The sequence below is a fragment of the Podarcis gaigeae genome (assembly GCF_964106915.1).
Source record: "Podarcis gaigeae genome assembly, chromosome: 1".
NCBI classification, from domain to species: domain Eukaryota; kingdom Metazoa; phylum Chordata; class Lepidosauria; order Squamata; family Lacertidae; genus Podarcis; species Podarcis gaigeae.
The window spans coordinates 81,300,386-81,316,537 of NC_139678.1; the positions used below are offsets into that span (position 1 = coordinate 81,300,386).

Consider the following 16,152-nt stretch of genomic DNA (forward strand, 5'->3'; position numbering starts at 1 on the left):
ACTGTCACCAGGGATGGTTCCACTAAAATTATGTAGGTGATGGGGAGGAAAGTGGAGGTGCCTTTAACTTGTCAGCAAAGAGACGGCATACCTGGTCATTGAAGCAACTGGTATGTCAGAAGAATTACTGGAAGCAATGAAAGTTTAGAACTCTTTAATTCTATGCATTTTCCCATCAGTACTAGAGTTTTGTCACTCTGCTTCTCTTTTTCCAGAGTACGATCACAACAACAAACAAGATTACACCCACTAACGGCAGTGCCACCAAGCATATCAGGGCCAGATCTCCACTGGAGCTCATGTCTGTGGAAAAGAAAAGAGGCTTGCACTTATTTGGCAAGATTTATGTACAACTTAAGTGGTTTCCATAAAGTGGTATAGATAATTTTAAAATAGCAATTGAAACTCTAAAAACAGTAAAAATAAAACCAGTAGATTTTTAAAACATACATGATAAAATTACAAGTTCTGTGTAGGCTTGCTCAAACAAAAACATTTTTAGCAGATATCATAAGCAGTGATATTGGGTCTGCCCAATATCAATAGGCAATAAGCACTAGAGAACAGAACATGGGAAGCTGCCATACACAAAGACCGACCATTGGTCCATCCAACTCCGTATTGTCTACATTGACTGGCTGCAGCTCTCCAGGGTTTCAGGCAGGGATGCTCTCCCAACCCTACCTGGAGATGCTAGGTTTTGAACCCAGAACCTTCTGCATGCAAACAAGCTCTGCTACTGAGTTAGGTCCTTCCCCAGCAAGTACTGCTACATGAAAAAATGTCATGCCAAGAGCAGAATGAACACTATGTGGCACTTGTAAGGGTGATAGTTACAGATCAAAGCTGGCACATTTGGGGTATGGCAGTCCTTTGCACCTCCTGAAACAACACATTCATGCCATCCATGACTTCCCTAGCCAAGGACCCATGGTATGTACTATTAGGACAAAGCTAGTAGAGTATACTCTGGATAAAACCACATCTGTGAGACATAGTTTATTAAGTGCAAGTTCTCAAGAGCTGCAGTGGTCAGGGTAGGGTGCTCACCTGAGCTCCTGTTGCTGTAGCTTGTCAGGAGAAAGCAGCATGGTGACAGCAAATGGTATGAGTGCACTTTGCTATTGCCCCATGCCCCACTGATAAGCTATGGTGACACTAGTGATGGGAGGGCAGATAAATGCCACATGCCCTGCCGAGCAATACTCACGAGCTAAAAAGTTGTGATATTGTTAGGAGGACATTGGTAGTCAAGTTTATAACTTGTGAAACCCCCCCCCCCCAAGTTTTAGTTGGCTGCTTCAGGCATAAATCCATACTGAGGTTATATCTTACAAAGGACTATATATAAGATGACTGAAATTTAGCGTTGATGGCGAAACTATGTTAATACCTGTTCAAAAATATACAGCATTTTCATCATTTCAACTCACTCATTGGTCCCAACCACTGGTGCCAACCACCAATTACCTTTCTTCCATTTGACTTGTTTATCAAGAGTCTGGCTGCTTTCTTGAAAGATCACACCTCCATAAGTGCTTACTAGGTCCAAGGATTCTGTCCCATTGCCTGTCTTCAAAAACCGACGACTTCCTAAAAAGGGAGTTAGAGAAAGAAACCAGGTGTAAAGAAACCAGTAGGCCACCTTGTGCCATATACAATTTTGAAGGTAAGAAGGAAAAGGAGCACAGCATTGATCATATTGTTAGAGCTGGAAGCTTGTAGGAGGGCTATGCCCTAGAAACCCATTTATACACCCAATGACTAGAGACAGATACAACCCTTTACGGAAAAAAAAGTACAGTGGTGCCTCGCAATACGAAATTAATCCGTTCCGCGAGTCTCTTTGTCTTGCGGTTTTTTTGTCTTGCGAAGCACGGCTCTTAGCGGCTATTAACAGCTTAGCGGCTTTAAGAAAAAGGAAACAAACTCGCAAGAACTCGCAAGACATTTCGTCTAGCGAAGCGACGCAAAAACCGAAAAACCGTTTCGTCTTGCGCTTTTTTCGTTTTGCGAGGCATTCGTCTTGCGGGGCACCACTGTATTTGCATTCTGAATGCTTTACCCCAGTAAAGAACCATAGCCAGACCCCTACACATCAGGACTGAAGTTTTATTGGGGGGGGGGGTGTGTTGCTGAGCCCCAGCATCACATATCAGCAGGCCAGCACTGCTAAGTGGGAAGAGATGGATCTTCATTTGAGGTTAGGAGTCAGAGCACCTGGTTGTTCGAGTGTCCTTGTATATGGGCTGTTAGAATTGGTGGTATGTGCCAGCAGCCTAGTTTCAAGGTTTGTGAAGAGAGGCAATGTGCTGTTAAAAATAGCACATAAGAGCCACTTGAACAGGGAGTGTGTTTATTAGGTACCTATTCATTCATACTTTGTCTCTAGTTGCAGCTCATCAGCTCTTAGTGCTCTGCATTTATGCCCCCAATTCCAAGTTCAGTACCAAGATCTATTTTTGTTTACTAGTCATGGGCAGTAAGTGCCATTTGTGCATGCTGGAAATACTGATGGCAGCCTATCTGGATTCAAATAAGCCTTTTACGGTACGACAGCAAAGCCATTTGGACTTACTTGCAGCCACTGGCATTTGACACGTGTTCCTGCAGGGCTGCAGGTGAGAGGGGTGGCAAACAGACAAACTGCAGAAGAGGTACACCTAGGAAAGACATTGCATTAGATAAGCTTGCTAGTAGAGGAGTCAACCCAAGTCGTCCAAGATATTTTAACAAAATCCTCATGGTCGTTGACGTAAACATTTACAAAGTACATTATCTCCTTACAGCTAAAGCATAATTCTAAATGTGCATTAATAGGAGTGGGAGGGGAACCTCTGGCCCACGGACCTAATCTTTAAGCTTGCCAAGCCTCCTAGTTTTGCCCCACTGCCGTGCCCACCTGCTGCTCACCTGACAAGTGAGGGACATGTAAAACATGCTGCAAAGGAACATTAAGAGTGTTCTGACAGTTCCTTTGCCAGCATGGCTTGCATTCAAGCAGAATTAAATTCAGCACCATTTCAATTTGGCACCTAATGCAAGCCATGCTGCCTAGGGTCAGATCCACTCAGGGACTCTTGACTGCAGCTTACAGGGGGATCAGATATCTACCCAGAGCAAGATGGCTTGCATTTTGAGATAAATTTAAACAGCTGAATTCAGCATTCATCCTACTTCTGCTCATGTGCCACAGAGCACTTGACTGAAGCTCATGGACCACTTAAGGTCTGCAGACCACAATTTCAGAGCCCTTACTCAAGCTCAGCTGCAGTAGGAATTCTGTCTCTTACCAATCCATCCAGCACCATGTAATTGGCAGAATCCACAAATGTAAATGTAGCAATGGTGAAACGCTGGTAATGGTCTGGAAACTGCAGCTGAGACGTGGCAGGCCCCATAGGAACCATCTGGGTTCTGTAGTTATCACCTTCAAATGGGCATCTAGGGAAAAGAGGCATTGCCATTTGAGCAGAGAACAGTAGGTGGCAATCCATAGAGAGAAACCAGCAGAATTCCTCCTTCCTACTTAACTCACCCATCTATCAGAATTGGCCACTGCAGCTTCTCAAGGGGGTTCGGGGTCGGAGTAGCCCAGCATTCATGCAGAACCAGAACCAAGGACGGGTCCATTCTCTGCAGGACGCGAACCTCCACATACACAGGGTCTCTCAGTATCTTCACCACAGGATAGTCTGCATCCGAATAGTAGGAGCTGTAACTGTAGTCTGGGTACAAGAGGCAAAGTGAAAGTTAGCACCTATATGGGACTTCAGAGGGAGCACCGCTGGAACCAGAAGCTTTGGAAGCACACCTACCTGTAGCAATACGCAGTTCAAACCGGAGAGGCCCCATCTGGATAACCGGAGCAGGTGTGGGAGGAAAGAAGACTTCAACCTGAACTGGCAAGAAGTCAGTAGCATTGTAGATGCAGCGAGTATTGAGGCTGCATATGGAAGACAGGACAGCGGAATGATGCATAGTCTTGCCATGTTCAGTAGCCTTGTCACGTATCTGAAGTTCTCAAAAGATTCTTACATTTTCCTCACCAGTTAGGCAGTACATCTTTTTTGATGTATCTATCCCTGCTAACACCCCTTTCAAACAATACTGGGTGTGACTTAAATTACTGTCTTCCAAAAGCACTGTTGATTGAAACCACACTTTTAAAAAACCACAATTTTCCTCCACATGTCTCATTTTTGAAGCAAGATTACTCACTTGAGCACCTGGAATGATTCTGGTTATGCACCTGAAAAGTAGTTTGCAACTAACAGCTGTTACCCTACGGGAAAATCCAAATTACAGTCGTACCTTGGAACCCAAACGTCCGACGCAGCTTCCGATTGGCTACAGGAGCTTCTTGCAGCCAACTGGAAACTGCGCCTTGGTTTCCAAACATTTTGGAAGTCGAACGGACTTCAAGAACAGATACCACTGTACTTCAGAAGACTGCTATTCAAGCTTAGCAGTACTAGGAACAGTAGGCCTGCCCTGATTAGGACCAGCATGATGCTTCTTAGACATAGTATAGAGAGCAACCACCAGCTCAGTAATGCGTGGGAAAGATCAACTTACATGAAGGTGCTGTCCCGGGTAATAAAACCATCTGGTCCCCTTAAGATTTCAACGCCCGAAACCAACTGGTTTTCATATATCAGTCTGCCACCAGTCATCTAGAAAGGAACAGCAGCACATGTATAATTCTTTTTATCAAGCTTCAAGGTCCAGATGAAGGGACACTCACCTAAGATGCATCCTCACCTGAATCGTCGTACCACAGTGTGTGAGAGGGAAGTGGAAGACCAAGAAAGACTCCGTTTTCCTGACAGGGTCACATCCTCCTTGGGCATAGGACAGTTTGACACTGTCAAGGACGATGGGGTAGTCCAACATATCCCTGGAGACAACCAAAAGGAAGTGGCCATCTCGAAGGCATTGGACAGTGACTGCAAAGCACAAACACAACACGAGAGTCACAAGCTGGAATTTGCCATCTTTTGCAGAACCTGAAACTCTTACGTTTCAAAAGAAATATGAGCTTTCTGTCTTCTCCTTGCACATATCTGGGGCAGGCTCTATTCGGATTGAGGGGAGGACTTCATTTTTCAGCTGCCCTAAAATGTCAGGAGACAAGTTCTCTATTTGCTGCTAGGTCACACAATTCCTATTAGGAAATGCTCACAGGCCTTGGTTTCTCCATATGAATCAATATAAAGTTGACACTGCCAGTAGAGGAAGAATGGGTTTCCCGGGACAGAGAGAGCCCTAACCGTGACAGCTCTAGATACTGTGAACCTGCAGCATGAGCCCAGGTTCACAGGTTGCACTATAGCCATATTAAGCTGTCCACTGAATTGCAACATCACATTTCTCCAGACGATGGACATGCAATGGTACACAATTTGTTTTCAGAATTTTATACCTTCAGACATCACTTTATACACCAGCTTGTTAAAGTTATACACACAGCAGTGTTACAATTGCACCATTGCCCACTGAAAAATTAAAATAAAATTGGTCCTTCAAGGAAAAAAACAAAACCAGCAGGTACAGGAGACAAGAAAGGGGAAAGAACAATATAAATATTCTTCAAATCCCTTCCCTCAGGATATGGTCTCCACATCCTGCCATGCCTATGTGTGGAAGGTACTGTTTTATGTTTTTCTGAGATGGACGATTGCTTTCTGTGTTTGGGAGGCAAGAGGAGGGGTAGAATCTGGAATTTGGAGGCAACTCTCCCTCTGTCTATCTGGCTGTTTTTGGCCCTGGTGAGATGCTCCGCAGAGGGTTGGTGGTTCTCTGGTGGGGTAACCACACACAATTTTTGAAAATGTGGTTTTGGCAAAATGGGTAAAAAACCCCACATGCTGTTCAATTAAAAAAAACAAAAAAACCCCACACATTTTGGCCACTGTGAAACATGCTTAAATGTTTGTTTGGTAGAGGTCTGTTGTTGCACAATTTCACAGATAAAATATTTCTTTATAAAATATCTGCAGGCATGCCCCAAATGACCTGAGATTTCTAGAGCTTCCAAAGAATGAATGAATCTTTATTTGCATCAGCCACCAGCCATAGCAATAAAACACACAATATGATATACAAAGAGAACAGGAAGTAGAAACAGAGGGAACCCCACCCCACAGCACAAATGAATCCCTTCAAGCAGAGTTTAGAACCCTGAAGAGCCTGGAACGGGAAGGTAACTCAAAGTAACCCCAGCTAGCATGGTATAGAAGCTGTTTCTACCCCACTTAATAAGGACCAATTTAGATGTTCTTATTGTGCAGTCACGATGATTTACACTCGTGATGCTACTGGAGCAGTCACATGCAGCCCAGCTTTCAATACTATTTGTGCCAAACAAAAATGTTGGGGGGGGGAGGGGAGTCATACTGCTTCATTTGCAATCATTGCATGTCCTGTAAATTCCTGTTGAAATCCCGGGTCTCTCTTCATACCATAAATGTTATGTTGCTTTATAGGCCCCTCCAGACAGCAATAATGTGGTAGCGTCAGGGAAGCACCACAAAACAACATGAAACCATCACTAGTGCACTATTATTGTGTCAACATCATGTTACAAAATACACCCGTAATAAAACACTAGCCTGGAGGAGCCTTTAAGCAGTACTATACAGTGGTACCTCTGGATGCCAACAGGATCTGTTCTGGAGCCCCATTCGCATCCAGAAGCGAACGCATGCGGGTGCATGGGTCGCAATTTGCCGCTTCTGCGCATGTGTGTGATGTCAGTTTGACCACATGCACAAGCGGCGAAACCCGGAAGTAACACGCTCCGTTACTACCGGGTCACCGCAGCACACAACCCAAAAACACTTATCCTGAAGCTACTTCAACCTGAGGTATGATTGTATAGTATCCTGGTTCGTGATACTTTGAACTGTGCTGGATACATATTCATCCTGCTAGCCTCTGGATTCTCAGCAGTAGCCAGCACAGGACAGAATCCCAGTGTGGCTTTTAGTGTCAGGTGTATTGAACTCAGCATGGCTGGGAGTTCATCTGTAGGAGATTTTAACCCATAATACTGGGGGGGGGGGGTTAGTTACGAGTGCTTTGCTCCTCCCCCCAGCCAACCTGCTGTGCTATGTGGAGCTACATCATGATTTCGCTTAGCATGACATCTAAATGCAGGCTCATGGTTTCTCTTGATCTAGAGAAGACACAAGCTGTAGCCAAGGTTTGTTCCTGGCTTGCTGCCTGTGGGTTGGGGCAAACCATGAGCTCTGGTTCAGATGCAATGCTAAACCAAAAGCCATGATTCAGTAGCAGCAGAACAACTGGGGAAGGAGTGAGTTGGCTGCATTTTTTTTTACTGTGAACAACTGCTTATACATCCGTGCTTAGCCATTGTTTGGTCTAGCATTATGTGCAAACCGGTCTATTATTTCCTTAGTACAAGCAATAAGTCCCCTTGGAAAATGAATCATTACCATGGTTGCCAGCCTAATTTACCACCAGCACGCCAGACAATTAGCAGGAAACTAAAAGAAACAAAGTATTTTGCCCTTTACCTGTGTTGCCATAGTAACATGGAGTAGTTTGATCCCTCTCATCATAACAGCATCCAGTCTGGTAACATTCAGCTTGTCCTAGTGAACCTCCACAGGGAATCTTTCCAGATGAAACCTGGCACTGCTCCTGGGTTAGAGGAGAACCTGGGAGGGCAAAAAAAGAGCTACAGCAATATCTGGAGCATGATAAAGTATGCCCTATTAGGACTGGCTGGCATGCCACGTTAAGCCAGATTTTAAAATAAGCAATAGCTTGTTGTGAATGAATAGTGGGTCAGTCCCCGCAATGAACAAGTGGGAAGCCAAGAACAAATATTTTTTGTGTCCAATGAATCATTAAAGGAAGTAGAATGCTCTTTTTTAAAGGAACTAAAGGTCTCTCCTAGAATCTTATCAGATATTCAGAGGCAGAAATAGATCACATTCTTCATATACTTGAATCCATGCTTCATCCTTGCCATGTGCTATAAATATAATACAGCTTCCCTGACACTCGATATGTGGAATTAGTATGCAACACTAAATCAAGAAAGTCGATGATCAGTCAATAGTCTGAACTTTATGCAGAACAACTATTACTGTATTCATACAATACCCATCAGTATTATTTACTTAGCTCAGAATGCTTCTGTTTTACTTAACAGCACAGATCACAGAGTTGTGCTTAAGGATAACATCGCAAAGTGATCACATACCTATACTGTAGAGGCCAGAAGGGTGCATTAGGCCAGGATAGAGAGGAGGCACTGGTTGCACTTGGCCGGGCTGAGGCTGAGGCACTGGTTGCACATGGCCGGGCTGAGGCTGAGGCAGTGGGTGCACTTGGCCAGGATGAGGCTGAGGTTGAGGCAGTGGGCGCACTTGGCCGGGCTGAGGCTGTGGGTGCACTTGGCCGGGCTGAGGCAGTGGGCGCACTTGACCAGGCTGAGGCTGAGGCCATGGGCGTACTTGACCAGGCTGCGGCTGTACTTCGCCGGGTCGAGGCTGAGGCCATGGGTGCACTTGGCCAGGCTGCGGCTGAGGCAGCGGGTGCACTTGGCCGGGCTGAGGCTGAGGCAGCGGGCGCACTTGGCCGGGCTGAGGCTCAGGTAGTGGGTGCACTTGGCTAGGCTGAGGCAGCGGGCGCACTTGGCCAGGCTGAGGCAGTGGGCGCACTAGGCCGGGCTGAGGCAGTGGGCGCACTTGGCCGGGCTGAGGCTGTGGGTGCACTTGGCCGGGCTGAGGCAGTGGGCGCACTTGACCAGGCTGAGGCTGAGGCCATGGGCGGACTTGACCAGGCTGCGGCTGTACTTCGCCGGGTCGAGGCTGAGGCCATGGGTGCACTTGGCCAGGCTGCGGCTGAGGCAGCGGGTGCACTTGGCCGGGCTGAGGCTGAGGCAGCGGGCGCACTTGGCCGGGCTGAGGCTCAGGTAGTGGGTGCACTTGGCCAGGCTGAGGCAGCGGGCGCACTTGGCCAGGCTGAGGCAGTGGGCGCACTAGGCCGGGCTGAGGCTGAGGTTGAGGCAGGGGGCGCACTAGACCGGGCTGAGGCTGAGGTTGAGGCAGCGGGTGCACTTGGCCGGGCTGAGGCAGAGGCAGTGGGTGCACTTGGCCGGGCTGAGGCTGAGGTTGAGGCAGGGGGCGCACTTGACCGGGCTGAGGCAGCGGGCGCAGTTGGCCAGGCTGAGGCTGAGGCTGAGGCAGCGGGCGCACTTGGCCGGGCTGAGGCTGAGGCAGTGGGTGCACTTGGCCAGGCTGAGGCTGAGGCAGCGGGTGCACTTGGCCGGGCTGAGGCTGAGGCAGCGGGTGCACTTGGCCGGGCTGAGGCTCAGGTAGTGGGTGCACTTGGCCAGGCTGAGGCAGCGGGTGCACTTGGCCAGGCTGAGGCAGTGGGCGCACTAGACCGGGCTGAGGCTGAGGTTGAGGCAGCGGGTGCACTTGGCCGGGCTGAGGCAGAGGCAGTGGGTGCACTTGGCCGGGCTGAGGCTGAGGCAGTGGGTGCACTAGGCCGGGCTGAGGCTGAGGTTGAGGCAGGGGGCGCACTTGGCCAGGCTGAGGCTGAGGTTGAGGCAGGGGGCGCACTTGACCGGGCTGAGGCAGCGGGCGCAGTTGGCCAGGCTGAGGCTGAGGCAGCGGGCGCACTTGGCCGGGCTGAGGCTGAGGCAGTGGGTGCACTTGGCCAGGCTGAGGCTGAGGCAGTGGGTGCACTTGGCCAGGCTGAGGCTGAGGCAGCGGCAGCGGGCGCACAAGGCCGGGCTGAGGCTGAGGCAGTGGGCGCACTTGGCCAGGCTGAGGCTGAGGCTGAGGCAGCGGGCGCACTAGGCCCGGCTGAGGCTGAGGTTGAGGCAGCGGGTGCACTTGTCCAGGCTGAGGCAACGGGCGCACTTCGCTGGGCTGTGGCTGAGGCAGCGGGTGCACTAGGCCAGGCTGAGGCTGAGGCAGCGGGCGCACTTGGCCGGGTTGAGGCTGAGGCAGCGGGTGCACTTGGCCGGGCTGAGGCAACGGGCGCACTTCGCCAGGCTGAGGCAGCGGGTGCACTTGACCGGGCTGAGGCAGCAGGGGCTGAGGCTGAGGTTGAGGCAGGGGGCGCACTTGGCCGGGCTGAGGCTGAGGCAGTGGGTGCACTTGGCCGGGCTGAGGCTGAGGCAGTGGGTGCACTTGGCCGGGCTGAGGCAGTGGGTGCACTTGGCCGGGCTGAGGCTGAGGCAGTGGGTGCACTAGGCCGGGCTGAGGCTGAGGCTGAGGCAGGGGGCGCACTTGGCCGGGCTGAGGCTGAGGCAGTGGGTGCACTTGGCCGGGCTGAGGCTGAGGCAGTGGGTGCACTAGGCCGGGCTGAGGCTGAGGTTGAGGCAGGGGGCGCACTTGGCCAGGCTGAGGCTGAGGTTGAGGCAGGGGGCGCACTTGACCGGGCTGAGGCAGCGGGCGCAGTTGGCCAGGCTGAGGCTGAGGCAGTGGGTGCACTTGGCCGGGCTGAGGCTGAGGCAGTGGGTGCACTTGGCCGGGCTGAGGCTGAGGCAGTGGGTGCACTTGGCCAGGCTGAGGTTGAGGCAGTGGGTGCACTTGGCCGGGCTGAGGCTGAGGCAGTGGGCGCACTAGGCCGGGCTGAGGTTGAGGCAGTGGGCGCACTAGGCCGGGCTGAGGCTGCGGTTGAGGCAGTGGGCGCACTTGGCCAGGCTGAGGTTGAGGCAGGGGGCGCACTTGACCAGGCTGAGGCAGCGGGCGCAGTTGGCCAGGCTGAGGCTGAGGCAGTGGGTGCACTTGGCTGGGCTGAGGCTGAGGCAGTGGGTGAACTTGGCCGGGCTGAGGCTGAGGCAGTGGGCGCACTAGGCCGGGCTGAGGTTGAGGCAGTGGGCGCACTAGGCCGGGCTGAGGCTGAGGTTGAGGCAGTGGGCGCACTAGGCCGGGCTGAGGCTGAGGCAGTGGGTGCACTTGGCCGGGCTGAGGTTGAGGCAGTGGGTGCACTTGGCCAGGCTGAGGCTGAGGGCGCACTAGGCCAGGCTGAGGCTGAGGCAGCGGGTGCACTTGGCCGGGCTGAGGCTGAGGCAGCGGGCGCACTAGGCCGGGCCGCGGCTGTACTTTGCTGGGCTGAGGCTGAGGCAGTGGGCGCACTTGGCCGGGCTGAGGCCACGGGTGCACTATGCCAGGCTGGGGCTGTGGGCGTATTGGGCCAGGCACTGGATGCTCTTGGCCAGGCTGAGGCTGGGGTTGAGGCTGTGGGCGCACTATGCCAGGCTGGTGCTCTGGGCGTATTAGGCCAGGCACTGGACGCTCTTGGCCAGGCTGAGGCTGGGGCTGAGGCCACGGGTGCACTATGCCAGGCTGGGGCTCTGGGCGTATCAGGCTAGGCACTGAATGCTCTAAACCAGGCTGGGGCTTAGGCTGGGGCTGCGGGCGCAAGTGGCCAGGCTGAGGTTGAGGCTGTGGGCGTACTATGCCAGGCTGGGGCTCTGGGTGTATTAGGCCAGGCGCTGGACGCTCTAGGCCAGGCTGCGGGCGCACTATGCCAGGTTGGGTTTCTGGGCGTATTAGGCCAGGCACTGGACGCTCTCCGTCAGGCTGGGGCTGAGGTTGTGGGCGCACCTGGCTGGGCCAAGGCTGAGGCAGCGGGAACTCTAGGCCAGGCTGGGAATGAGGCAGAGGGCGCACCACACCAGGCTGGGGCTGAGGCACATGACGCATGTTGTCCTCTGGTGCTGGGACATATTCTTGTGGCTTGGGGCATATTATGTTGACATCATGGGAGACAACAACTCTTCTGTTGCTTGTTAGTTCCTCTATCCGGACTTTCAAGTTATTGCTGTTATCCTGCAAGATGCATTGAACCAGAATGTTATAGAGTAGTTGCAAGTTTATGTCACATTGATGAGTCAGGACAGATATAGAATACTGAGGTTTTAGAGTCAAATACCAATGTACCTGTTACAAGGCATTATCATAGTCTTGCTATGACATATGAATCTTGTTTTGATAGTAAATTTAAATTTATTTGGCCGAATACTGACTAAGCTAGTGCACTGGATTGCTAGGTACCAGGTGAGAAGCATCCTCCTAAAACATCTAAAAGCTCATCTTAAATGTCTATACAACAGAGCTAATTTTCCCGACAGAGGATTTCTGCTGCAGTAGTTGGCCAAGATCTTGGGCAGGATACAACTAAGTGGTATGCATGGCATGAGGTCCAATTACTCAACAGGACTTTCCCTGCTCCCCTTCCCCTTGTGGACCTTGTTCCCCTGGGGCTTCACTGAGTTCTACACCCTGGTTTTAGGCTGTTCTCTACTGCACATGTTGCTATACTTTGGAAGACAATTCTACCCTTTCTTATACTTGGACTTTCTGCATAGCCAGCTATTTGCAAAATCACTAAAGCAAAAATCAGAAGTGACCAGAGAACCTGGTGAACCTGTGCCTCCCAAATGTTGCTAGATTCCAGAGGTAGCAATAAATGTAAAAACTAAACCCAGCCAGCATGTCTGATGGAAATTGGCAATCGGGTAACAGGCTCCCTACCCCAGTTACCTATTACCTGCCTTACAGCAAGGTTTCCTGAAATTATGTGCTTAGAAGAGTGGGAGACTCAAATCCTTGCACAATCATGAAGTTAATGGGCTGACCCTGGGCCAATCACTCAGCCTAAAGCACCTCACAGGACTGTTGGAAGAACAGAAGGAGCTGGGAAGATCAGCAGCCCCTTTCACATGTGAAGGGGACTCGTACAGAACAGGGCTACTTCTCTGCCTTCGGAGTCCATCTGCCCAAGCCGAATATCTGCAAGCAAAAGCTTACACTGCTCTTTTCCCAAGTCCTAGAACCCTAAACATGCTCTCAGAAAGGCTGCATATACAATTCCCCTGAAATCTTAAGGGCACAATCCAGATGTCCATATAAAATTATATTGTGCTATTCAGAATGACAATGTTGGCCATGCAGTATAGGGTTTCCAGGGAAGCCTGCAACACAAAATCCAGAAGAGCCTCACCTTATTTAATACGTGACAGCCACCATAGCCAGCAGAAAAAGCAATAGCCCCATTAGATGTGATCCAGTGGCGGCAGATTGAGCAATTCGAAACTTCAAAGGCTATCCCAAACTCATCTGTTGATGAGAGGTTAATGCATTAGCCACCAAGAGATGCAACAGCTCAAGAAAACTTATTTGCATTGGTTGACTTCTGAAGTTCTCCAGATGTGTGTCCCTTATTATCAGTTAGCCCCTGAACCACACAGAAAGTGTGTGAACTTTTCACTTGCTTTGAAATCCAATAATAAGGCCAATTCAAGAGCTATGCCTCCAACAACAGGTGCTAGATCAGGCACCCCCAAACTCAGCCCTCCAGCTGTTTTGGGACTACAACTCCCACCACCCCTAGCTAACAGGACCAGTGGTCAGGGGTGATGGGAATTGTAGTTCCAAAACATATGGAGGGCAAGTTTTGGGGTGCCTGTGCTAGACCAACAAGCTCATTACTGCTGCAATTATTTCAGTGAGTATTCCCCATAGGACCAAGGAAAAACATTTTACAATAGTCACTTAATCCGCCTGTTAACTTGAGAGGGGGCTCTGCTGGAATCCATATGTGCCAACAATTGTAGGCTTAATCAGATGCCAGGCTAAGTCCACATTCACACAATACATTTAAAGCAGAATCATACTGCTTCCCACCCTCCAAAGAATACTAGGAACTGTAATTAAGCGTGCTGAGAGCTGCTTAGAGAACCTTCCAGAGCTACAGTTCACAGAGTAGTTGATCAATCCCTCTTCACAGAGAACTCTGGAAATTTTAACTCTGAGGGGACTAGGGGGTACCTTAACAACTCTACATGCCCTTAAACTACAGCTCCCAGGATTCTTTGGGGGAAGAAGCCATGGCTGTTTAAAGTGGCATGCTGCTGCTTTAAATGGGAAGTGCAGATAGAGCCTAAATTATACTGTTAAGTCTCCTAATTTTTTTAACAAGTAGAACAATTGTCTTAAAACAAGCTTTTTAATAAAGCCTAGTTTGGAGAGAATGTTTGCCGTTCTTTGAGTTTCTATTCTCGCCACCACGCCCTCCAAGCCTTAGCTCTAGCCACACGTACAGGAACTGCAACTCTCCCCTTGGCCTCTCCAGTTTCACAGCTTTGAGCATTTTCTTCTGCTAAACTAAACCTCCTCATTCTAGATATGGATAGCCAAAACCATGCAAGAAAAAACCTGCCATTGCCACAAAGCTGTCGCAGCCTACCACAAAGCGGTGGGTGGCAAGGAGCATCACTCCCATTACAAGGAGTGTGGGGTATTCTGAAGTGCTCCACTGAAGCAACACAGCTGAGCAAGGCAGTTGCTGCAGCATTTAAAAAAAAGTAGTACTGTGGGATTTAATGGGAGCTAAAAGCCTGCAGCTTCTATAGCTTGCCAGAAATCTTTTTCCTTGGTCATTTAGATGACCAGAATAAGAGGGCAACTACATACCTCTGATTCCCTGTGACCTCTCCTTTGAGAGGTTACTGAATCCCCTCTCCCTGGCCAGTACTAACAAAGAACATACAGAGACCTGCTGTTTGGCATCCAGCTTCCAAAGAACCATTCTGCCATAAGGAAGCATATAGCAGGGGTCCTACCACTCCAACCTTTTAAGACCCAGAGACACATTTGAGAAGCCAAGGAACTGTTGTGGGCGCCACACAAACAACATGCCCATTTCACAGAGGAAAGACTGGCAACGCTGGAGAAACTCCCCCCAAAGTGGAAGTCACCTACACACACCTCAAAACAAATCAAACAAAAATGCAGGCAACCATTCCACCAAATGACCCTTCCAAACCCTCACAATTAAAACATAATAAAAATAAATTGAGAGGGGCAGGAGACTTGGCAGACACCAAGGGAGGCACAGTAGGACCCCACTGAGGAGCCCAGATAACGTTTCAAGGAGTTCCCCTATATTTCATGCCCCAACACACACAGCTGACCCACCCCCCCTTTCTAACAGACCAGTCTTATTATTTCTTCAAGAGGAAAGCGAGCCTTCCTTACCCACAACTTTAAAGCGGACATCTCGGCCTGGGCTAGGAAACACAAGCAGCTGCATGCTGTACTCCCCACAGTTGTAATGATATGGGGAGGGTAAGGAGCCCACCCTCCAAACGTCACCTTGCCCTTGGCACAGCCCCAGAATCACCAAGATTGCTAACCCCCCCAAATCTCTGAAGCCCCAGTCCATGGCTGCAGCAACCAAAGAAAAACAGAAGCAGAGCCTTGGCAGCCCCTCCCCATAGGAGGAAAGCTGGTGAGGACGCTGGCATTATATAGGGTGAGTAGAGGTGGGCTGGCTGAAGCAAGAACTCATCAGGGAGCAGAGCCTGCACCTGGGGAGCCACCCGCAGGGAATTAATAGGGGACCGGGTCAAAAGTGCAAAACCCGGCCAAAAGAGAAAACGCCTCTGCTGTCCCAGTAGTAATCTTTCTTCCACTTGCTATGAATAGACACGAGGCAGCAGAAATCGAGAAAGACTTGTTCTTCCCCCTTTTTTGGTCACATTTGTACCCCACTTTTCATCCAAAAAAGCTCCCAGACCAGCCTTCATACAATCAAAACAAGACAGTCCCTATACGCCGGCTTGCAAGCCCCACCCCCTCCCAAAAAACTCCCCAAAAGAAAACACGACATGCAAAGAAAAGGAGACAAGGAGGGTTCAAGTCCTGTGAACACTTATGTACTTGGGACTCAATCGATCTCGCTGAATTTAATGGGTCCTCTATCAAGAGTTCCCAGGTGATAGCTGCCCTTTCCTAATTTTCCATCCACCTGATTGCCCTTCTGTTTTTATCTTTTGCCCCTTGTTCTTCCTTCACCTCTTTCCTTCACTCTTCTTTTTGAGATTTCATCCTTGCCCTTCCTGGCAGGACTCTTGTGTCTTTAAGGGATGTGGGAATGGGGAAGCAGGAGCTTTACTTATACCCCCCCAACCCCCCCCCCACATTGGTTAAAGCTTCTTCTGTTGCACCCCTTACTGTTACACGGCAGATAAAGACAATGGAACCCTGATGGGAAAATAGGTTTGCCAAACCAATTTTATTCTGAGATTCCCCATCATTTTACACTTTTCCACAGAATGTGGTTTATGAAAGGTTTTGGAGCGAAGCTTGGTTC

The 16,152-nt window shown here is 49.9% G+C and overlaps 1 protein-coding gene across 1 annotated transcript; it reads right to left on the reverse strand.

Annotated features, from left to right (window-relative positions):
- Positions 1–137: 137 nt before the first annotated feature.
- Positions 138–15,933, reverse strand: ZP1 (zona pellucida glycoprotein 1). Its single transcript, XM_083755353.1, has 19 exons — positions 15,036–15,933; positions 13,000–13,115; positions 10,579–11,825; positions 10,344–10,463; positions 9,939–10,127; positions 9,525–9,821; positions 9,057–9,401; positions 8,724–8,999; positions 8,462–8,678; positions 8,237–8,417; positions 7,542–7,685; positions 4,765–4,949; positions 4,579–4,676; positions 3,819–3,946; positions 3,539–3,728; positions 3,294–3,444; positions 2,579–2,663; positions 1,471–1,593; positions 138–303 (listed from the first exon to the last, which is right to left on the reverse strand). Exons 1-19 carry the CDS (start codon positions 15,220–15,222, stop codon positions 182–184), a joined length of 4,401 nt encoding a protein of 1,466 aa, XP_083611479.1. The 5' UTR covers positions 15,223–15,933; the 3' UTR covers positions 138–181.
- Between the last annotated feature and the right edge of the window lie 219 nt (positions 15,934–16,152).